The 25382-nt window shown below is 42.9% G+C and overlaps 1 protein-coding gene across 1 annotated transcript in view; it reads left to right on the forward strand.

Moving 5' to 3' along the window:
• Positions 1-25382, forward strand: part of LOC117511393 (matrix metalloproteinase-16-like) — a 542347-nt gene that overhangs the window by 240243 nt on the left and 276722 nt on the right. The window contains 1 exon segment of the mRNA XM_034171438.1: positions 10394-10698. Coding sequence (XP_034027329.1) covers positions 10394-10698 — 305 coding nt within the window.

Here is a 25382-nt window from a genome sequence, read left to right on the forward strand (position 1 = left end):
CTTCGTGCACCCGGGACAATGCATCCGATCGTTGATTCTTGGTCCCGGGACGGTAGGTAATCCGGAAGTCAAAACGGCCAAAGAACAGTGACCAGCGGGCTTGCCTGGGGTTCAGCCGCTTGGCGGTCCTGATGTACTCCAGGTTCCGATGGTCAGTGAAAACCGTGAATGGCACGACTGTTCCCTCCAACAGATGTCTCCACTCTTCGAGGGCCTCTTTCACAGCTAGGAGTTCCCGATTGCCGACGTCATAGTTCCGTTCAGCGGGGGTCAACCTGCGGGAAAAATAGGCACATGGGTGAAGAACCTTATCGGTCTTCCCGCTCTGGGAGAGCACCGCTCCTATCCCTGAGTCCGAGGCATCCACTTCAACCACTAACTGGCGGCTAGGATCGGGCTGCACCAGAACTGGTGCAGACGAAAAGCGCCGTTTCAACTCCTTGAACGTGGCTTCGCACCGATCCGACCAGGTGAAGGGGACTTTTGGTGAGGTCAGGGCTGTCAGGGGGCTAACTACCTGACTGTAGCCCTTAATGAACCTCCTGTAGAAATTAGCAAAGCCGAGGAACTGTTGCAGCTTCCTACGGCTTGTGGGTTGGGGCCAATCTCTCACCGCCGCAACCTTGGCCGGATCTGGGGCGACGGAGTTGGAGGAGATGATAAACCCCAGGAAGGACAAAGAAGTGCGGTGGAATTCACACGTCTCGCCCTTCACAAACAGGCGGTTCTCCAACAACCGCTGCAGAACCTGACGGACATGCCGGACATGACTCTCAGGATCCGGGGAAAAGATGAGTATATCGTCCAGATACACGAAGACGAACCGGTGCAGGAAGTCCCGCAAGACATCGTTTACCAACGCTTGGAAAGTCGCGGGAGCATTAGTGAGACCGAACGGCATGACCAGGTACTCAAAATGGCCCAACGGGGTGTTAAATGCCGTCTTCCATTCGTCTCCCTTCCGGATCCGAACCAAATGATACGCATTCCTAAGATCAAGCTTGGTGAAGATCTTGGCTCCATGCAAGGGGGTGAACACCGAATCCAACAAGGGCAACGGGTATCGATTGCGAACCGTGATTTCGTTCAACCCCCTATAATCAATGCATGGACGAAGCCCGCCATCTTTTTTACCCACAAAAAAGAAACCAGCACCCATCGGAGAGGTGGAATTCCGGATCAACCCGGCAGCTAATGAGTCCCGGATGTAGGTCTCCATTGATTCACGCTCCGGCCGTGAGAGGTTGTACAGCCTACTGGACGGGAACTCACTGCCTGGAACCAAATCAATGGCACAATCATACGGGTGGTGGGGAGGAAGCGTGAGAGCCAGATCCTTGCTGAACACGTCAGCGAGGTCCTCCTTAGCTTGGGAGCCGGGAGGAACTGAGGAACCTAGACACTCCCGATGGCAGGTTTCGCTCCACTGAACCACTACCCCGGACGGCCAATCAATCCGGGGATTGTGTTCTAGCATCCAGGGAAAACCCAAAACCACACGGGAGGTGGCCTGAGTCACAAAGAACTCGATCACCTCCCGGTGGTTACCTGACACCACCAGAGTTACTGGAGGTGTCTTATGCGTGATTGGTGGGAGTAGGGAGCCATCTAGCGCCCGAACCTGCACAGGCGAGGTAAGAGCCACCAGAGGGAGCCCTATCTCCCTCGCCCATCTGCTGTCCAGCAGATTCCCCTCAGAGCCCGTGTCCACCAGTGCTGGGGCCTTCAGGGTTGAATCCTCAAACAGGATCGTGACTGGGAGTCGTGTGGCAATGTGGGTGTGTCCCACGTGAATGTTTTGGCACACCGCTGGCCCAGTCTCTAGGGGCGGGCGTTGGAGTTTAACCGCTCGGGGCAGTCGTTTGCGAGATGCTCACTCGAGCCACAAACAAAACAAGCTCCGTGGGCCCGCCTCCTTTGTGCTCCAGGTGCCCTAAATGTTGCCCTGCTCGTGTCCATAGCTTTGTCAGCAGGGGGAGCCATAGGCGCACGGAGTGCAGGAACAGAGGAGCGTGGGGAGGGCGGAGCTCGATCGGACCCGGAAGGGAGAGGGACGACGCGTGCCTGGCCACACCCTTCGCCTCGTTCCCGACGGCGTTCTTCTAACCGGTTGTCGAGTCGTATGACCAAATCGATTAGCCCATCTAAGTCCCGCGGTTCGTCCTTCGCCACCAGGTGCTCTTTTAGGACCAGTGACAGTCCGTTTACAAAGGCGGTGCGGAGGGCAGTGCTATTCCAGCCGGATCTCGCCGCCGCGATGCGGAAGGCGACTGCATAGGCAGCTGCGCTCCGACGCCCCTGTCTCATTGACAGTAGTGCGGTTGAAGCGGACTCTCCTCTGTTGGGATGGTCGAACACCGTTCTGAGCTCCCGTACAAACCCATCGTATGTATGAAGGAGCCGTGAATTCTGCTCCCAGAGCGCTGTAGCCCAAGCGCGTGCCTCCCCGCGAAGCAGATTTATTACATAAGCTACTTTGCTAGCATCAGTCGCGTACATCACGGGACGCTGTGCGAAGACGAGCGAACACTGCATCAGAAAATCCGTGCACGTCTCCACACAGCCTCCGTACGGTTCTGGAGGGCTTATGTATGCTTCTGGGGACGGAGGAAGGGACCGTTGAACGACCAGTGGAACGTCACTTTCACGCGCAGGGTCCTCGGGAGGGAGAGCCGCAGCGGCGCCCGGAGGGCGCGCCTCCACTTGTGCGGCGAGAGCCTCCACCCTGCGGTTTAGGAGAACGTGCTGCTCGGTCATTAAATCGATCCGAGAGGTGAAAGCGGTGAGGATCCGCTGCAACTCACCGATTACCCCTCCCGAAGCCGCCGACGCGCCTTGGTCTTCCATTGGCCGTTCAACAGCCGGTTGACGCCCCTCGGGGTCCATGACGCTGGCCGAGATATCCTGTTGTGAAAGTGTAGGTACACGGACCCACAACAGGGGGCGTAATGAACGGACAATGGAGGAAGGTGAATAACAAGTTTTACTGTTGTGAAACGAGCACAACGAATACAACAATTAACAATTTGGGGTCGAATCCGCTGGTGTCGTGTGGGCAGGCTCGAAGGTAGGAGACGTCCGTCTCAGTCGAACCGGAACCACCCAGATCTCCTCTGCCACCGAACCCTGGAAATACTGGAACCGCCAAGTCCCGAATTCCCAGGTGGCCACTGCCTCCGCTCGTCGGATCCGGTACTGCTGGCGGGAGAGAGCAACAACACACAGATGTGGATGCGACAGCACCCAGTAACGGAGAGGGGAGAAGCCGCCTCCACCTCTTGACAATATATAGCAGGAAGGTGAGTACTTATCCAAGCAATTTAGCTATTAGTAGTCAGCAGTCCTGAAAAGGTTTACAAGTCTTAGTTGGTTATTCAGAATATGAATGCAGAGAACGTTACCTCAGTCTTAAGGCGATATCTCGGCACTGAGGTGGAGACGCCGTCCTGATGATATACCCCCGTGCTGAGTGGAGTCAGCTGTGTCCAGTAATGGGTGACAGCTGTCACCCTGACTGCTCTCGTAAGGCGGCGGCGCCCTCTGGTGCCTGGAGCCCGCACTCCAGGCAGGGCGCCCTCTGGTGGTGGTGGGCCAGCAGTACCTCCTCTTCAGCGGCCCACACAACAAAATGTCTGAAATTCGGTTTGCGTTTATTAAATTCCATGCAGGTTAAACATAGCAGACACGGATTATTTGGAATATTTGATTTTGCAAGTTTCCAGCGTCTCATGTATGTAGTCTCTTATTAACGTGACGAAAAGCAAAAAAAAATTACATTTTGGTAATATAATGTTCATTTACATTTGTTGTCATGTGGTTTCTCTTTTTGACTGCAGTGACTCTCTGGTCTGCAAGGGATTTTGTGATATCGCAATAGGGCGAATGCGTTATCAGCTGGTGTTTGTAATATTGGTTATCCTGGGAGATGATGCTTACAACAGTTACTGCAAACTGAGCAGTAAATGAGGGTGTGACAGCATTCCCAGTCACCATTTATGACTTGTGAGGTAAATATATCATTTGAGAGGTTGAGGTTTCTCTGCTTGGTATTAAAAACTAAAAGACTTGAAAAATCAGTTACACTAATATTTTGTCAAAGTTTTGCATTGAAATTCTAATCATGCTGAATATTGTTCTCTAAATATTGTTGATAAGTCTAATACAAACTTGGAGTTTCATTTTTGTGAAATGATTCCAATTGAAATCACAGTTAAGTCAAGGAAGACCAAAGAGAATGTTCTATAGTTGCACACTGCTGCACTTTTTCTGTATCCCTATAGGATAATGTCTCTGTACCCATCATCCGTTCATTACCCTTATGTGGTTTTGAGCGAGGTTCCATTTATACTTTTTAGTGGCTGGAGTGTTAATTGCACTATTAACAATATGGAGCAATTTCTCCATCCTCTGAGCCAGAGGATGATGCCTCTTTTAATCTCATAACCAGCATGAAACAATTTAGGGTTCAAGTGTCTTGCCAAAAGACATTGAATGCACAGATACTGGAGGAATGAGAGGGTTTCATCCTGTTACCGTGTAGTTGGTGGACAACCTCTTCTGTTGTATAATTTTTTATGAAGCTAAACAGCTATGCCAGCTGTTAAACATGATCTTGGCTGATTACATAATTTTGTCAATGTCTGTTTAAAATGTATCAAAGCTGGCATTTCTTAAAATATAGGCATCTATCAGACCCCCGGTCTAATATTAGTATGCCTCGCCATGCTTGGCTTCACTATGCTGCACTTGGTAAAATATTCTCTGTTAAAGAAGAAAATGTATGGAAATCTGCTAAAAGAAAAAAATAATAGCACATTGCTATTTGGCACACAAATTGAAGTATTTCATCTTTTCTGTATCAGCTTGACTGAAATTTCTGCTTAACATTACATTGCTAAAATAATAAGATACATGGTGCTGTTTTTCACTATCTGAGTTGGATGATGCAAGCATAGCTACGCATATGGAATGGAAACGTATTTTAATCAACCTTGAAATTGAGATATTTTCAGAGAGGATAAGTGGAGAGAGGCTTTTCGTGAATATGGAGTCAGACTACGGCTTTTTCAGCAGGCAAGTGGGCTGTTGATAATCTGTAATTAGGAAATAAATTCCAGAGGCAGGAAATTGTCCTTGCCTCTCCACACCTGCAACAACTCAAAACCAGCGAGGGAGGAGTCAGCTGGGCTCTGTCACAAATCACTCCATTTAGCTTTCTGTCGGAGGACAGAGTGAGCACAAAATGATACCATGCAGAGGAAACTGCAAAGCAACATTATTTTTGGTGGGTGGATTGTGATCATGCAGGCCTTTTTCACATGTGTTACAAGAGTTTTACCAAACTGACTTTTGTTTCTCATGCATCAACGTACTTAGAGACAGTCTGTGCGATTCCACTGTCTTCTGTTTTTTTTGTTTCCCTTTTCTGAGTGGCCACCCAGCATAATTGACTCCTTTTGTGTGTGTGTGTGTGTGTGTGTGTGTGTGTGTGTGTGTGTGTGTGTGTGTGCGCGCGTGCGTGCGTGCTCTTCAACTGAGGTTGGATAATACGGTATTGGGGTGGGACAATCGAGCCAAAGCGCAAGCATGATGATGGCACTTTCATGGCAGAGAGCTGTGCTCATGATGCACAGTTCAGATCCGTTTCCAAAAATGAAAACAATCTGCATTGTGCTTTACTTTTAGCTTAAAATGTAACCGCAATATCTCAACAACCTCATGCAAAATGCAGCCACACAGAGAAATTATTTGCAGACACTTTGGCATCATACCACCACCATTAGATATTTAACTTTTACTGGAATTTATATGACTGGGAAACAGGAAAATAAGCAATTTAGATTCTTTCTTAGCCCTTTATGAAACAACAGAGTGAGTCTGCTTTCAGTGGAGCCTTCAGCTAAGCCTTCAGCATATCCTCAGTAGATGAAGACTTAAAGCATAATGCAACAAGCACTCCGTCGTATAACAGTTTTATTTTTTTTTTTAGATTTTGAAATTAAAAACTGTTCACATGCAGTGTTGCTGCAGTTATTTTTTTAGTTACTTTATACAGTTACTTTATTAGCAGCTTTATGCAGTTACTTTATTAGGAGGTGCAAACAACTTGGAACTAATAAGTAATGTAACTAATAAGGTAACTAGTAATCTAACTTGATTACTCTTAAGATTGAGTACTCAGCAAAGTAACTAATAGTTACTTTGCTGAGTACTCAATCTAAAAAAAAATACCAAGTTAGATTACTAGTTACTTCATTAGTTACATTCAGCAGCTGCTGACAGGTTGTTCACAGCTGCTAATGAAGTAACTATAAAGTAACAATAAAATGTAACTGTATAAAGTAACTTTTCAAAGTTACTTTGGCAACACTGTTCACTTGTAGTCAGAACTTGTTGCTAGATGTGTTGTGTATCATCCAAAAACAGGTGGGTTTTCTATTTCTTCCCACACATAGTTCAGCACCTGCAGCTGTAGTGCTTGCTGTCTTCTCCAATTTTTACGAAGAGTTTATGACGAGGCAGTATTTTACCTGTATATGCCATACCCGCACATTGGAACGCCCTCCTCAAGCATCCGCCCATCCCCTTTTTAAATGAAAGCTGTCCACTCTAAATCAGATTAATTTTTATTATAGTTTAATTAATCCCTGCTACCCAGTCCCAGATAAGCAGTTGAAGATGAGTGAGTTGATTAAATGCATACCCTAATCATGTTAATTTCATGACCTCAAAACATCATAAAAAACAAAAAAAAATTAGTTTTCTCAAGTCTTTTTTTTTTTTCTCATTTCTTCCGTATCTTACCCGTGACAATGTCAGTGTACGCTGGCCTTTCCTGAGTTCTGTAAATGTACCAGGTGACCCACAATAACTTGTTTTGCATGGGGAATAATTTTTTGAATTAATTAAATATTTTACACATGCATGAAAATTCATTAGGTATATCTTATATATTATATTCCAATTCTAAGGTGGAACTATGCTAGTATACTAAGGTATATATAAATATCTAAAAAGGAAAAGTAAAATAGAAGAGTAGAAAAGAGTAGAGTAGAGCCACTTAGGTGCCTGGTCTTGAGAACCAGGAATGGTAGGTTGAAAAGCTTTTTTTATCCCATGGGAACTCTCCCTACCCACCCAAGCGGCTCAAGAAAAAAGAATATATACGAGGTCTGTTAGAAAAGTATCCGGCCTTTTTATTTTTTTCAAAAACCATATGGATTTGAATCACGTGTGATTGCATCAGCCAAGCTTGAACCTTCGTGCGCATGCGTGAGTTTTTTCACGCCTGTTGGTTGCGTCATTCGCCTGTGAGCAGGCTTTGTGTGAGCAGTGGTCCACCCCTCTCGTCGTTTTTTTTATTGCGAATAAATGTCTGAACGATTTGGAGCTTTGCTGCATCAATTTTTTTCCAGAAACTGTGAGAGACCTCCAGGTGGACACCGTTCGGAAAATTAATATTAACCTGAAAGCCGTCCTATGAGACCAACACGGAGGTGGTTTTGTGCCGCGTAATGAATGGCTCCGTGACACGTCCCTCTGCTTTTCTTTCCATGAAAAAAACTCCTGTAACAGTGGAGTGTGCCGAAAAAGTGCTGATGTCCACGCCTTCTGCCTTTTTGTGAAAGTCAGCCGACGTCCCGGATCAACAAAGCCTTCACGTTGGAAATGATCTGGTTGTTTCAGCGGGGTTTGAGCCTGTCGATCGGCGCTCGGAGTTTGGCGCACTCTCAGCAGTTGTGGGCGGTCTTTAAACCGTCTGGATCACTCCTTAATCTGTGTAATCCCCATAAAATCGTCCCTGAAAGCCATATTAATTTTCTGAACGGTGTCCACCTGGAGGTCTTTCACAGTTTCTGGAAAAAAATTGATGCAGCAAAGTTCCAAATCGTTCAGACATTTATTCGCAATAAAAAAACGACGAGAGGGGTGGACCACTGCTCACACAAAGCCTGCTCACAGGCGAATGATGCAACCGACAGGCGTGAAAAAACTCACGCATGCACAGGAAGGTTCAAGCTTAGCTGGTGCAATCACACGTGATTCAAATCCATATGGTTTTTGAAAAAAATAAAAAGGTCGGATACTTTTCTAACAGACCTCGTATATAATAATAATAAATAATAGGACATAAGAAAGATATCATATATATAACTGATAATTAAATAATAAGGGTAATAAACAACATATACAAAAAAATATGGCATTATATAATATACAAGAGTAGGTTTTAAAACCTAAATATTAATACGGAGAAGATTATAGTATAGGTATTTTAGTATGTAGACTAGTAGCAAAATTAAATTATAGTTAGTAGGCTAAGCTATAAATCTGGTATTTTATTATAGAAACAGAAGCTATGATGTAATGTGTATTGGTATCTTTCTAAAGTAACTCTGCTAGCATACTATAGGAAAATAAAAAGCATAATCTATATCTACACCATGTAAAATAAAATTGTAAATAACGAAAATAAGATAGTTATAGTTAGAAGAGCTAAATTAGCCGTTAATAAGCCAACCGTACCTAGCAAGCTGACAAGATAAACAAAAACGTTAATTAGTATATAAAGTATAATAATAGCATAGTTAAACCTACAATAATGGTTTTAACAAATACATGTAAATGCATGATTATATTTGTTATTGGCTTCAGATATTGCATCCAACACAACACCCTACAATCCATATTTTCTTAAATACAGTCAGGCTGTCCAGTGTACAATCATTAATGTTCGATTCGGCTCGATAACTCACTCAATAAAACAGCAGAGTGCTCAAGCATGGACAACAAATCTGATTCCCAAAACCAGTAAGCAGAGGTGGGATGAAATCACTGTCAAGTCACTCTCAAGTCATGACTCAGCAAGTCCCAAGTCAAGTCCCATGTCTGCTTGCAAACAATTGTTGGCCATTATGACTTGAGACTTGACTTGGGACTTGCTGATTCATGACTTGAGAGTGACTTGATGGTAACGTACTCCCATCTCTGCCAGTATGAACTAAAATTTATATCAGAGTATAATTTAAAGTATGAATGGTAACTGTGTACATCACAGTATGTTCTTTTTTCTGAGAATTTAAATTTGCACTACCAGTCAAAAGTGTGGACACACGTTCCCATTCACTTGAATGCGAAACTGTAATGGGAAACCATAGGTAAATTGACTGCATTTATATAGCGCTTTTCCATCTGCATCAGACGCTCAAAGCACTTTACAATTATGCCTCACATTCACCCCGATGTCAGGGTGCTGCCATTCAAGGTGCTCACTACACACCGGGAGCAATAGGGGATTAAAGGCCTTGCCCAAGGGCCCTTAGTGATTTTCCAGTCAGATGGGGATTTGAACCCATGATCTTCTGGACTCAAGCCCAACACCTTAACCACTAGACCATCACCTCCCAAAGGTGTGAGTGACTGTTTGTCTGTCCCTCCCATATATTGGCATCATGTCTATGGTGTACCCTGCCTCTTTCACAGTGACTGCTGGGATAGTCTCCAGTGTCCCCATGACCCTTAATTGGAATAAGTGGGTGTAGAAAATGAATGAAATAGTACAGTACTGCAATGGGAACTGGATCACAACTATGACTATACACTTAGCTGTATTGCTGCGCCATATTTCACATAGTACAGAGGTACTTTAAGAACATTTTTTGGAGTAAAACTGTTGTAAATTTAAGAAAATACAAAACCTTTTCTCAAGTAACTTGAATCTTTAAAAAGAAAAAAATGAAATGTGACAAAAATCAAGCTAATCTGCAGTGCTTCCTTTTCTTACTATCGTGATTTAGCTGACATTTGCAATGAGGAGACATTCTTTTTGCATTCCACATACTCTGCAGTGTTTTGAGTTGATGTGATAAAAATTATTCCAACCACTTTCATCCAACAGTTGGCAACTTATTTATTTTTCACTGTGTGACTTCTTAAATTCGAATTGTGTCTATACGAAGGGCGTTCCACTGGTCTTATGTTGTACTGCTTTTTGCCATTTTTTTCATTGTAAAACAAAGCAGCATGAGCTGTCATTTCTTTCCCAGATGATTCACTGGCACAGACTAATGACCTTGATGCCTGCTCGACTGGTTAGCATGGTATAAACAAAATCCATGCTGTAGGGAAATTTATACCAACTCTGACTATATACTATTTTTATTGTAACCTCCACCCTTAGTCTCAACATCAGTGTGATGGAGAGGTGACTGATACAGCTGTATGAAACACCCAAGTGACCCAACAGATTTATCAGCTGATGAACACACCCATGAGCCTTACTGGGCTAATTTACAATAGATTCAGTCATCTTGAATGAGGATAAAATTCTCCCACAATGACAGACTTGCTTTAAAAGCTATATTCTTCCTTACTGTGTCTAATGTCTCTACAGCATAAAGAACGTGACACCAAAAGTGGGTTCTGAGGAGACCCATGATGCCATTCGGCGGGCTTTCGACGTTTGGCAAAATGTGACACCGCTCCGCTTCGAGGCTGTGCCCTACAGCGAGCTGGAAAGGACCAAGAAGGATGTCGACATCACCATCATCTTTGCCTCAGGATTTCATGGCGACAGCTCACCCTTTGATGGCGAAGGTGGCTTTCTTGCCCACGCCTACTTCCCAGGACCTGGAATAGGAGGGGACACACATTTTGACTCAGATGAACCATGGACACTTGGCAACCCAAACCATGATGGTAAGTGTATAATGTATTATTCCTGGGAAATGTTGTTATGGAATTTCTCAAAATGTGGATGGTGGTAATAATCTTAATGAAATGATGGTCATTAGTGGTTGTTTCAAATGTAGTGTCATTCTGTAGTGAACTACTTCCTTGTGAAACTTAATTCATTGATTTTTCCATTAACTACTTCAAAATCCTCGTCTCACAGCTGTGCCTCTATAAAAGCCTCATTGAAACGAAGTTACAGTGACTGAGTAGATTCTCGCTCAATTCATTATTTGGAAATCAGTGTTGTTAGTGACAGCAGTGTTGTTTTTTTTTTGCTATTCTCATTTGGAAAAGATATGTTATTTTAACTTAACAGCAGAAAGTGCTGTAGAATAGACAACCTCCTTAGTCTTGTAATTTAAAAAGTATTGTGGAATTTTTTTCCTCCTGGGACTGTTGCTGTAAGGAAGACAATAGGATCTTTGAAAAGACAATGCTTACTACATAAGTGTGGAATAATGTACATAACATTTTTTGAATAGTAATTGCATTAGTTTGGTGTTTTTAGTCCAGTTGTACAGTATATGAAGCCAGACTGATTATTTTTCTGCATAGTTTGTTAAATCAGTTAGACTGCAGTTTCAGAAAAGGTTTTTCATCAGAGCTATAAAAACATGGACTGTTGTGCATCCTTGTCGGAATGTCGTATTTTACTCCCACCATTTCACGCACCACCGCCAAAGGAATAACATGTTATGAGCCCTCATGTCTGTTTGCTTTTTTGTCCATGTACAGATTATACTAAAAAAACAGACAGATTTTGACAAAATCTTTTGGGCAGATTGCCTTTGAGTTTTGGTGGTGATCTCAAGGTACTTCGAAAAATATTGTTTTGATTTGTTATTTTCCACTGGTTTGCCTTTGGTCTTGTCTCTAAAATGATTCCCTCATGACATATCTAATCTGTAATTGCAGCACACATTTCTTTGTTGTTTGTCACAAAGACATGATCCAGGAGGGATGGTATATGACAAATATGACCTGAGCTTACACCTGCCGCAAAGCAGCTCAAATAGCAGTGCAGGTGTCATTGCTATTTTTCCCCCGATTATTACCACCAGTGTCCGTGAAATAAGAATAAACATTCATAAAAAGCACAAAAACCTCACGCAGCTGCTGTACTGCTTCACCTCAGCTTTGACAGCCGTTGTGCGCTCTGCATTCTGAAAGGTCAGAACTAATTTGCCAACGTGCCAGAATTTATTTCACTTTTGTCTGTTTCACTGTTTAACATTTGTTACACACTGTGCAGCTGGGACACTCTGGTTTAAAGGGTAAGACAGGTGTCACTGTGATTGATTGATGTTATGCTTGGACTACAACATGCCAATGTCTAATGGCCATGGTAAAAGCAAACCTTTCTGTGCCCAGCTTTGTGCTGTGCACACCCCCCCTCCTCCCCACTCTGACACTTCTACTGTCACGATGAAGACCATGCTGTCTGAATCCAAACTGGTTGGATTTAGTGTTTCATGAGGAACTCCCAATCTCTGCTAGTGTGTGTGTGTGTGTGTGTGTGTGTGTGTGTGTGTGTGTGTGTGTGTGTGTGTGTGTGTGTGTGTGTCGGATTTTGGAACCTAATGTGTGGTGACGCTGCTGTTGTGTTGCAGAATGCTGTTTTACTGCTGCCGTGAACATGGACATGGACTATCTCCACAGAGCTGTTTTTACAGACTGCCTGAAAATGCAGATACATTTCTTACATTGGAAAAAGTCAGAAGACCTTATTTTCAGGAGATAATGGGCTTGACATCTAACCTGCCAATATCGTGAGAGAATTTGAGGAGCTGACGGCGGAGATGCAGTCGGACATTATTCTCCAGCCGGCGATCATGCCCAATTTGTGCATGAAGACTTATAGTGGACCAGGACATTAGGCGGCTTAGGGACTTTTTGATGGAGTGGACTTTAGTTGTGTATTTTTTTTTCTCCTCAGTGGAGCTGGTAGGCTTTATTTTTATTTTACTTTGAGAGAGTCTCTCAGATTTTGAATCGTAATGTTTGCGGAGCAACACTCTGTTTTAATGTGCATGTGCACACAGACCTCTCCGCTGTTCTTCGGGCTGTCTGATGTATTTTTTTTTATTTTTCACAGTTATATTGATGACAACAGTTACAAGTGCGCACAAAGTTGAGCATCGAGCAGAAGTTGTTTTTAACAGGCTGCATTTATGACTAATGGCTGTGAACGTGCACTAAGTCTTCTCACAGTGGAGCGAGGCTGCTGGTTTACTGAGACTGCATCAAAATTAACAGTTATCACTTAAAAACAAGTCATAATAATACAACATTACACTTATGTTAGCTTTGGAATGAATCTGTGGCTCAGGTCTTAACATTTGCGGCTACATTCCATCCATGCACGTGCTGGGACATTTTTCTCAAAGCTATGTAAACGATGTCAGAAAGACTCGGGAAAATGAGTACTCATGAGTACTTTGTTTTCAGCAGTCTCCATAGCTGTTTGTTGCGAACTCCGTATACTTTGAGACCGGTCACAGAAGTGCACAATGTAATCCCGGTGTATCATCGGATGGTCACTAACAGCCTAAATCTAAATTGTTATGATTTTGGTGCGACATGTCCTTTAACTCCTGAACTCTGCGTAGCCTTCATCTGATCCCGTTTCTATTTTATATTAGGTTTACAATATGTACGTACCACGATACTGATTCACAGGGGGAAAGTCTGTTTCAGCGCATGTTCATGTCGTGCTTTTACTCCCACAAAGTACACATCTGTGTTTTTGTCGCAAAAGCAATGAAGACAACTATTAGGAGTACACAAATGACACAGCATTTTTGAATGTTGATGTGTCCACCTGATGTGTCCAGCAGGCAGCATGTTGTCTCTGTGGTACAGTAGGCTTGAACCACAACAAAATAATGTAGACAATGAAGAATTGCAATGTTTACAGAAAGTCGGGTCTGGGAGGATGCACTGGTGCTGAGTTTTGCTGCATCCACAACACCACGGAAACGCCTTGGGTCATGGATGGCAACCGCCCAGGCAGGTAACGTTCATTCCCACAACTCTAAAATAACCATCTGTCTGCCACAACCAGGTGAAATGTGGGCATCTCCTTGGCCACCTTTAGCTATTATTGTCCTCAACACTTAGGCACCCGTGTGCTGGATCATGCACAGAGAAACAGGCCACATGGCCAAAATGTCATAGCCAACGTTCCCTCACAATCCAAGTGATGCTCCTCATCCTCGTCTCTCTTAGTAACCACTTGTTTGATACAAAGTCAGACCAGCGGTACCAGAGGATCCTTCGAAGACACCTAGTACCAGTGACATCCAGTTGTTTACATCGAACAGCAGGAAACTAATATGGATTTCAGCACACAGAAATGCTATGCTATAATTACGGGCTACAAATTCCTAGTTTCTTCTTCTGGGATTCTTCTACATTATGCTTTCTGGTAGTGTGTGTGGTGATGCCCCCAGTGGCAGTCATAAGGGGCGTAACACAGTCGTGAAAACCAAAAGAAGGGCCAGATAGAATGTTTTCAATAAAATACTAATATTAAAGGATTATTAACTGAGCGAGAGGTCTGAACGTGAAAATATCAGACTGAGGTGTTGAGAGTACAGACACAGCGTTAGCAAGGTCCGTGTGAAGAAGTCTGATATTCCCGTACAGACCAAGCAAGCAAGGTTAATAATTTGTTTATTATAAAGCTATTATATACAGGGCAGCACGGTGGCTTAGTGGTTAGCACTGTTGCCTCACAGCGAGAAGGTTGTGGGTTCGATTCCCGTGGCCTTTCTGTGTGGCGTTTGCATGTTCTCCCCGTGTTTGCGTGGGTTTCCTCCGGGTGCTCCGGTTTCCTCCCATATCCAAAGACATGCGGGTTAGGTGGATTGGAATCTTTAAAATTGTCCGTAGGTGTGTGTGTGGGTGGGGTGTGGGTGTGTCTGTGTTTGTTTGTCTATTTGTGGCCCTGTGACAGACTAGCGTCCTGTCCTGGGTGTACCCCACCTCGCGCTCTATGACTGCTGGGATAGGCTCCAGCCCCCCGCGACCCTTAATTGGACTAAGCGGTAGAGGATGGATGGGTATGATATACAGACTCGCCAGAATATGAAAGCTGCTGATGGTTTTGGGCTCGTTGTCAGACCTGTTCCCTTCACCTCCATGAAGAACTTGCTAACAGATGGTCCGGTCATTAGCTTGTAAGTTTTAAATCGCTGTTTTTTCCGATGATGTTTAGCTATTTATGGAGTATGTTTATGTCTGAGTTGGTTTTTGTAAGTGTGTTTTTAGCTTTCTGGTTTGTAACGAATGTGATACACATGCCGGACAGATTGTCATGGTAACCAGGCTGATATGGGAAAATATCAGACCGGAAATCAGCCAATCAGAGCATGCATAGTGCCGTAGCCATATCATAAACTGGTGTACTACCACATATTTAAAATGTATAATGACATGGACTTTGGGCCATAGCATCCATTTCTACTTCCTCTATGATGAAACAACCTCATAATAACAGACACAGTGGACATTGGAGGAACACACAAAAATTATCCAAGAATGGCTATGAAAAGATGCTCACAGACAAAAACCAATATCTACGAATTTGGTACAAGTAAATTTAGGTCAGGATAAAGATAAGAAACGGTGCGTACCTTAGAGCGATGATTATTGTTGATCGGCTGCAACAGGGTGACTCCTGTTAGTAGGAGCTTCTAAAAAATGGTTTGTGTCAACCTCTCATTGAGTTTATCCTCAAACCAAGTGACACCTTTGCCCAGTGGCTGGCGTCAACAGCTCAGCTAGAGTCGTGACGGTTACACAACAGTGACAAAGGCATCTGTACAAGACAATTATGTACGCAAATAGAAGCAAAGGGGGAATGACAAAGTTGAATTTCTACCGGGAATACAGTGTTAGAAACCAAGAAAAAACAGGATGAAAAGGAATGGCAAAGTGTGTTTAGACAAATATTGGAGTTTGAAGAGCTCACAAGAGAGACAAATAGAGAAGGAAAGACTGAGAAAGTAGTGTACTGAGGTCTAAAGAAAACATTTGAAGAGGAAAGCGAGAGAGGAGATGAGTGGGAGCGAGCAGAACCATTCAGCGCTGTGCTTTGGAAATCGAAGTGAGGAATCTGCTGTTGAAGACTGAATTTTAAGTAGGAGCACAGAGGCTTTTGTAGGCTTAGTTGATATGTCGAAAATGGCTCCTTTTGAGGCTTTTGAAAAGTGCTGCCAGTCCAGTGACACGTTGGATGTGATACCAGTAACTTGCTAAACCGGTGACACGTCTGCCTTTTCATCTTCTGCAGCCACACAGATCACGTGGTGAAAATTTATTACAAAAAACAAAAAATCACACGTGTGCATTTACAGGTCAAGATCTCCTCATGAGCATGTGCAAAGAGCGGGTCTTGGCTGCTCCCATGCTTTAGAGAAAGGACAAGCAGCTGCCATTAAAAGCTTTGATTCACAGACATACAAACTCTCACTCTTCAACCTTCAATCTAATATTAATACAGCTTTACTGCAGCCCACACCAAAATATGTCCCATAATGCATGCACTTCTACTGCCTTCTCTCGAATTGGCTCACTTGCCAAATATGACCATGGACTGCCTGAATCATTGCTGATAGTCATGGCAAGACGTGCTTTTCTTTCAGCCACATAACAATTCGTGTTACACAGAGATTAGCTTTTGAAAACTGCTTTGTTCGGAATTATGTATTGCCTGTATATTGTAATGCAGAACATTAGAATGCACCTAAAATCATATCAGAGATCTGTTTATGCACCCAGCCGTGAACTCCTCCTGAACTGGTTTGTGGTTTTCAGTAAAACTTGACACAATGGTAGCGCACCATATGAAGATGCGTATGAAAGAAATTTATTACAGTCTGATGTGTTCAAGTGGAGATAACTGGTCTTTTTTAAAAACATCATATGCCAATTACATGTTTAATCAGATTTGTTGGTCTTTTTCATACAGAAGTTAACCAGTTCGTTAATTCAGTTACGTCATCACAAAAGATTTACAACTAATGTATGTAAGAAACTATAGTAGCATGGCAGAGCAGCTGCATCATTTTGTGAGCTTCCTCATAGATCTCTAACTACACATTAACATGAATCTAAAGAAAACACAACAAACTATGTAGTAAGTAGTTATGCAGATATAAAACACAAGTCAATAATAGGTGTTCATACAGTTCAGCAACAACGGTGGCCTTTGGGTTGGCCTTTCTGCTAAACTAAAATATTTGGGATGTTGGAGGAAAATAAATGAGATATGTGCCATATAAATTTACACTGTTCTTGTGCCTGATTCACCAGTCATCTGTGAACCGCCAAATGTTGGAGAGATCGCAAAGGCCGTGAAACAGCTGAGGTCAGGGAAGGCTCTGGGGATCTGCAGCATCAGAGCTGTGTTTCTGCAGGCAGGTCAAGATGCTGTTCTTGTGGCATTGCAAACCGTTTTTCTTTCAATCAGTATCATCCCTACAGACTGGAATAGTGGACTTGTTGTACCAGTCTGGAAAGGAAAGGGTGATTGATTACTGCTTTCTGTATGGCGAAAGATGTTTGCAGGGATTATTTTTAATAGGATTCAGTTCTGGCTACTTGCTGCTCAGTGACTAAAACAGACTGGCTTCACAAACAAAAAGTCAACCATCAACCTCATTCTAGCCCTGTGAATACTCTTAGAATGTAAGTGTGAATATTGAGTGCTTCTTTGCAACCTATGTTGATTTTGACAAAGCCTTTAATTCAGCTGAGCAGACTATACTCTGGCAGAATTTGTGGGATAGCCATGAAGTTTCTGGAGAGCCTACACACAGACACTGTCAGTGCTGGCAGAGGTTCTGAGTTTTTTCCTAGTGAAAGCTGGTATTCTTCAGGGATGTGTTCTGGCTCCTACACTGTCCAATGCTTGCATGGAATGGGTGTTTGGCAGAGTTGTGGAAACAAGCAACATAGGTACTTTTGTTGGGGAAGAAAGGTTTACTGACCTTGACTACCTTGCTGTGATCTTGACAAAATCAATAGATACCCTGATTGCAATGCTTCAGAAGCTGAGTGATTTCTTCAGTAATGGTTTAATCACTCTAGATTTGAAACATCTAGGAACAGATTCCAAGGTTAGGGACAGATTAATAATTTCCAACACAGCAGTCCTTAAACAGTTTTGTTGCTACAGGGTCGAATAAGCAGGTTGTGTTTTTAGCAGACATTAAAAGTTTCATCAGCTTTCCCAGTGAGATAATGTCAAATTCAGTAAATCGAGGTAATGTGTCAGTGATGGCACCCACCTCAATAACAGGGTGTAGTGGCCGGATTAAGGCATGCTGGGATATAGTTAACCTAATGTCATCAATTTTCTTCTCAAAGTAATCAAAGAAATTTGGGGCTGTAAATGGAGAGCGACTTACAGGTGGTTGTCCATGAATACGTGTTGCCACCTTCTCAAGCAGGAGCTTTGAATTATGCTTGTTTTGTTTTTGTTAATCAAATCAGAGTAGCAGGCCAGCTTTGTAGACAGTTGGGCAATGCTTACAGCACACACATCGCCAGGTGAAAAGGACCATCTGATCATGTGTACACATGATGCCATGTCCCTTGGCGCACCACTTGCTGGACACACATGCGGGGCCAACTGGACACAGGTGCGGGGCCAGCAGATGTGGACATGATAAGAGCGCACTGCTTCATTCATGTCATTTCATGACTTGACATCTATGACCATGGGTCATATACAGATGAACAGAATAGATCATACTTGTGTTGTCCATTTGATAAGAGAGATTAAATATTAGCAATTGCGGTATTTGTTTTTTGGTTAGGGTTTTTCTTTCCCCCCCACAGCAGTGGCGCGATGTGGTGTGTCACGTTCCAGGTGCTCGCTCTGTGTTCGTGCATACATATGAGAGGTATTGTGCACACCTGTCTGACCGTGTGTCCCTCCCGACAGCAGATGGAATGTTTCGCGGTTCCCCGTTTTGTTTTTTGTGGATTTTTGGCCGGTTTCTGCTTTCTTCACTCAACTTTGTGTTATCTGTGAAGGGGACCTTAGGTTTGGGTTTAAGGAGTTCCATGAGGGTTGGAGGTTGCAGACATGGGATATTTTATGTTGCAGGAACAGCCAGTGGGGCATCCTCAATTTTACTGTTTTCCATTGTAGTAATGGGAACTAAGTTTGCACAACATATCCCTCGAAGCTCTTCATGGGCACATCTACAGGCCACAGTCTCAACTTGATGAATTTCTCTTCCTGACACATAAACTGCACTACCACCATAGTGGATTTTCTCCGCTTATTTCCCCACTAAGGTAATTGATCCCACTTCCACATTAATCGTAAGCCCTGCAGGTTCTCTAATCAACTGCTCAGTGGCCTGCTGTGGAGTCCTCATGTTACCCTCCCATGTAGTCAAGTAAGTAAAAGTTTATTTACAAAGTTTATTTGTATAACACCTTTCTTGATAAAATCAAAAAGTGCTTTATAGTGAAATAAAATAAAATAGAAACACAGAAATTCAAAACAGCAGTAACTTAACAGGCTTCAACAGAGTTCACAGATCATAGATGTAGTGGGTTCCACAGTTTGGGAGCCACAGCCTTAAACACCCTGTCTTCTTTGGTCTTCAGCCTTGACCTAGGGACAACCAACAGGTTCTGGTCCGAGGAGCTCAGAGACCTGCTTGTTATATACTGGTGCAGATGTTCACTGATGTTGACAGGCATTTGACTGTGCAGAGCTCTAAAAGTCATCACCAATATTTTAAAATGCAGTCTGAACTGAATGGAAGCAAATGCAAAGAAGACAGAATCTGTGTTACGTGAGAGCTCTTAGAGTACCTTATAAGAGGCCTTGTAGCAGCATTCTGGAGCATTTCTAAGTGATCTAAAGAAGACTTACTGAGACTAGGGAACAGCAAATTACAGTAGTTGAAACATGATGAAATAAAAGGATGGATGATCATTTGAAGCTCAGCTTGAGATATACCCTCTACGCATAACTGGTGGCGCTTCTGGAAAACTTCCCATGTAGTCATAGCAACATGAAGGGATCCTCAGAAATGCAAGGGATTACCAGAGCTAAGACAAAAGCTGTGAAATTTTTGAACATGTTGAAAATAGCCACCAATGAAACAAGACCAAGACGCATTGATGGAATAATCCATTTCACCCCAGATACCTTCCTGGACCCTGTGAAGCCAGATGTGGGTAATACAAAGAAAAAGCTGCACTGACTCTCTCAATCATGCTATAAGATTTTCCAAGGTAAGTACAAGGTTTCAAGCCATGACCTTCCAGGATGCATATCCATGTAGGTGAGCAAAGGCATTTTGGCCTTGCACCAGGCTCTTTGTAGCCTCCAGCAGCATCTCCTTGGCCACAAAAAGGCTTTTTTTTAAAGTTGTTTTTTACCCCCCTTGCCCCACTTCCAGGCCTGAAAATTTTAAATAATGTAAGCGCTAAGAGTTTGGTGCATAAATGCAACGATCTGGAACATCTGCTTTACTTGTTTGGATGCTAAAACTTTTCAGGCCTTTTTGTGTCTGAGTCTGAATGTGCTCATTAGCCACATTTGATTCCTCTCTCACTTGCAGATATAACAGAAACACAAATATGTGTAGTTTCAAGATTAAAAAAAGGTCGTCTGTCCAAATAATTTCAACAAAAAGATGGCATTAATCTTTTTCTTTACATTTTCACTGTAGGTATTTGGTCTTATGATTAATGCCACATTTCCACTGCAATTTGCTTCAGAATTAGGAATTCATCAGTCTTCAAACTCCTCGTCTTACTATGCTTACTTTTGTGCAATCTTTGTGGTTGTTGTGTATGCACACACACACACACACACACACACACACACACACACACACACACACACACACACACACACAGAGAGACACACACAAGATGAGCTCCTGTCCCGTAAGCCTGTCGTATTTAATCCCCTCACTGTTGTTGAAAAGGATCAGTAGTCACGGCGACTGTTGCCAGCATCACACCGTAGATGTTCCTGTTGTTTTACTTGATGACGTCACTGGTGCACACTGGAGGATTAATCCCTGTCTGCATGGAGATAAACACTTTCATACACGTGTTAAAGTACTAACACATGCGCTCGCACACACGGTTTTGCACTCGCTGCCTCTGCACCTTCGCTGACACTGGAACTCGTGAATTTGAGGATGGAGGATTACTCAAAGTCACAGGCGTGCAGTGCAACAGTCACTTTTAGCACGCACGGCAGAATGAGGTACGTATTAAGATTAGCAAATGGTACTTTAAGAGGGAATCCTTCTATATGTGAGATGCTTTTAATTCATGTGAGGCTGTGTTGCGATGTGTAGCAGTTGAAGCACATGCTGTATGCACCAAAATATTATTTAACAGGCTCCATGAGACATTTGTCTGTTCTTTCTTATATAATTTAGTTTATTATGATGTTGACGTGACATGATTTAATATATATTTAATGCATCCAGTGTATTTTCAAATTAATAATAAGGGAAAAATGTACATGTGCTGTGTGATTTGAGGAATTCATGATTTTTGTAAATTCAGATTCTGTTGGAGGGAAGACATCCTGTTTTACCACCAAGAATACAAGAACCAAGTATCTATAAATATAATAAATACTGAGGCCCAGTGACCAGATTAGGTTTAATCCAAGTTTTACTATCAGAGAAGTCCAGTGTGGCGGACTGCATGACAAACCACAGCCACATAAACTGCACTGTCACCATAGTGGATTTTCTCAGCTAATTTCCACACTAAGTTAATGGATTCCATGTCCACATTAACCGTAAGCACTGCAGGTTCTCTAATCACCTGCTTTGTACCCTGCTGTAGAGCCGTATGGTTACCCTCTTTGTAGTACTATATCTGTGTTCAGTTAACCCGTTTTGCCCCACTGGCAACAATTGTTGCCGAAGTGTATCACTGTCATTTTCTACTCATAATAGAAAATCTTAAAGTTACTAATGCAACTTTTTCCACTTATAAAAAAAAATTCTGGGCATAAACATGTTAAAATGGTGGCGCCTTCCCCAGTAGGGTGAGCACCTATAAATGGTAATATCTTAAAGATTATTTCTTACCTTTTCATAAACAAAAGTTCCATTGTATGGCCTCATTGTTCATGCTGGTGGATTTTTTGATTCATTGACACTTGATTTTGTTATGAAGTGATTTGGCAGCATAGTATTGTGGCATTGGGATGTTGAAGGCATAGTTTGTGATTCTTAATGCCATCTGTGTTTGTCAAACAGCCTCTTGTTAAGTCAGCTACTGTTCTGCATCTGAATCATTGCTGCTAATTTGTGGCCTGCAGGTCAAGTTTGTCCTGGCCTTCTTTTGTGTGGACATGGTTTATCAAGATGTCTTGATTTAAACCTTGAAGAAAGCATTGGTGCACATGCACCCTGGGGTCTGTCAGTTATAAATTGGAGGATTATAACCATATGACAGTTGATTGAAAGGTTTTGAACCTGACCCCAAAAAAGTAGGGCGTGGTTCTCCATGATGAAACTTTCTATGAGAAAGATAGTTAGGCACTGCAGCGACAGTGAAAAAAAAATGTAGGGATTTACATTGGGATTATGCTGAAAAATAAAGCTTTACAATAATTCAGTTGTAGTTTCTTCTTTGTCTGGCTCAAAACGCTTCAATCATGCCTCGTAAATATGCACATTAAATTTTGCTTATACCCAAATGCTATATGTTGCTTGCACCATTGCAGTTTCTGGTGGGGAGGTTAGTCATGCTGAAAGTGGGTGATGTTAGCCTTACGATATTCTTTAATATGAAAAATACTTTGATAATTTTCTAGTTTTTTTTTTTTTTTTTTTTAACATTGAGTAAGTGTTGCAGGACTGTAGTCGGATTATGTAAAAATGAGTACATCACTTAACGTTAACTTTTGCATTTCTAAGCACCTCACATTTTTCTACTCAATACACTTTGTGCTTTGAGGTCCCCCCCATTCTTTAAGTATCATCGGAACCTGACAAAAAAGAAGAGAAAACACTGATATTTCTTAAGTGTTACCTTACTTTTATTAAAGTGCCAATAAAAAAAAATGTTTTGTTGAACCTTTATTAAAATGCCAGTGTAAAAAGTCAATATTCCACAGTGCACACAGGACACACCATAACTAAAATCAGAATCAATTCTCACATAGAAGGAATTTGATCTGGTCTCATTGGTGCATAAACAACAATAAAAAGAAAAGGAAAAATGCTTCTGTAAGAAGTAAATGGTGCATGAACAACAATAAAAATAACAGGAAAAAATACTTCTGTAAGACGTGAAGGAGTCATATAGACAAAATGGGCAAAAGTATGTTCACTGTCAAATAAATATGACATAGTGGAATGGGGCTGTGCAATGCATGCAGATGTACAGTACCTTTCATTGCAGGGAAGATCAGTCTGTTCTTTGTCGTAATGGGGGGGGTGTAAATGGGGGCCTCTGGCATTATTTATAAGTCTAGCTGCATTCAGAAAGAAGCTCTTTTTATGTCTAGAGCTTTTAGTCCTGATGGACCTCAGCCATCTGCCAGAGGGGATGGTGACAACAAGTTTGTGTCCTGGGTGAGAGGGGTCGGTCACTATCTTCCTTGCTTGCCTCAGGGCCCTGGAGGTGTACAGGTCATGTAGGGATGGCAGATTGCAGTCAGTCACCTTCTCTGCTGTATGGATGATACGCTGCAGATGGCACCTGTCCTTAGCAGTGGCAGCAGTGTAACAGACGGTGATAGACTCAGTGATGGCAGTGTAGAAGTTCACCATCATTGTTTTTGGCAGGTTAAACTTCCTCAGCTGCCGCAGAAAGTACATCCTCTTTTGTGCTCTCTTAATGAGAGAGCTGACGTGGACAATAGGTGAATGATCTCCCGTCCATAGGCAGACTTGTCCTTATCCGATATGAGTCCGATGAGGGTTGTATCATTCGCGCACTTCAGGAGCTTTACAGACTGGTGGCTAGAGGTGCTGCTGAGTAGCGGGGAAAGAACGCAGCCTTGGGGGATCTGGTACTGATGGACCGTGTGTCGTAGACATGCTCCCCCCCAGCTTCATATGCTGCCTCCTGTTGGACCGGAAGTCAGTGATCTATCTGCAATGGAGACGGGCACGCCAAGCTCAAAGAGCTTGGCATGCAGCAGGGTCAGGATAATCGTTTTGAAAGAAGAGCTGAAGTCCACAAACAGAATCCTGACGTAGGTTCCTTGGGAGTCCACATGCTGGAGGATGAGGTCGAGGGCTGCATTGACTGTGTCATCTATTGACCTGTTGGCTCTGTAGGGGACCTGCAGGGGATCCAGGTGAGGGTCAGAGATGGGCTTGTAAAAACATTCATTATTTGTTTTATATAATGGCTAAAATAGAGCTTTGTCATTTGATATTGTATTAATTTATAAACAACAGAAAAGGGACTTACATTTTGGTGTTCCACTGCTGCTAAAGTCCAAAATTAACTTTTAATAGGAGTCCAGATTGTGACATGTAGTCCGGTGTTGTCGTGCACTGACTTTGTGCTTGCCAAAAAAAAAAAGACTTTGTGTAGTTCCTCAGTCCAGCGAACATTGACGTCAACTTTTCAGCCCTCCATGCCTCCAGACGGCTTACAGTGGAGTGGATTTGTGTGTGTGTGTGTGTGTGTGTTAGAAGAACTAGCACCGTCAGCAACATAAACTCCGCCATGTTTATTTTAAAGCTAAGCACCGCCCCACTTGTGTGAGCGTGTGCGCATTGTGCGCATGTGCTCACACAAGCGGGATTGCACTTATGTGCACGTGTATTTCCCCCCCAAAAAAAAGACTTTGTACTTCTTCAGTGCAGAGAAAAAAATCATGTCAAATCGTGTGTGTGCACGCGCGTGGGTGCGTAGAGTGCAATGGTACCAAACATATGGAACCAAATTAGCACGCTAAATGAAACCAAATTGCACTCTAAATACAATGCAACACAAATGGGGCAAATAATCCATGTCATGTGACATACAAAGCACCAATCAAATGACAAGGATCCACTCAGCCATTATATAAAGAAAGATAACAGCATTGTTTGCCAGTTCAAGGTCAGTAAACCTTGCCTTGTTTGAAGAAAAAGGCATCAAAGCCACTGTTTTTCACCTACCCTGACACCCCACCCCATACTCAGTCCCTGCAAGCATTGAACAGTGTAGGATTCAGAATATATCCCTGATAAGCACAATTCACATACAAGTTTCACATTTAAAATACAGAACAAACTGCAGCTATACAACCAAATTGATATGAATGAAGCACTTTTAACATTGAAGACAAGACCGGAATTGTAAACAGCTGTGGGGCCAAGTGGTTACTGCACTTGGTTTCAGAGGAGAGGGTTCCTGGTTCAAATCCCACCCCTCCATGCAATGTGGAGTTACGTCAGGAAGCGCATCTGACGTAAAACTTGTGCCAGTTCAATGTGCAGGTCCACCTTGGATTTGTTGTGGCGACCCAGAGCGCAAACAAGGGAGCAGCCGAAGGGAGTTGCGTGACAGAGAGAGATTGGGAATCTCTCGGGAGGTGAGTCTCACTTTCATCACAGTCAGACTTGTGTTCTCACCTCTGCTTGACACTAAATGGTATCCTTGGTGCTGTATGTTGTAGTAAAAAGAAT

This window comes from Thalassophryne amazonica, chromosome 1 (assembly GCF_902500255.1).
Source record: "Thalassophryne amazonica chromosome 1, fThaAma1.1, whole genome shotgun sequence".
In the NCBI taxonomy this organism is placed as follows: Eukaryota; Metazoa; Chordata; class Actinopteri; order Batrachoidiformes; family Batrachoididae; genus Thalassophryne; species Thalassophryne amazonica.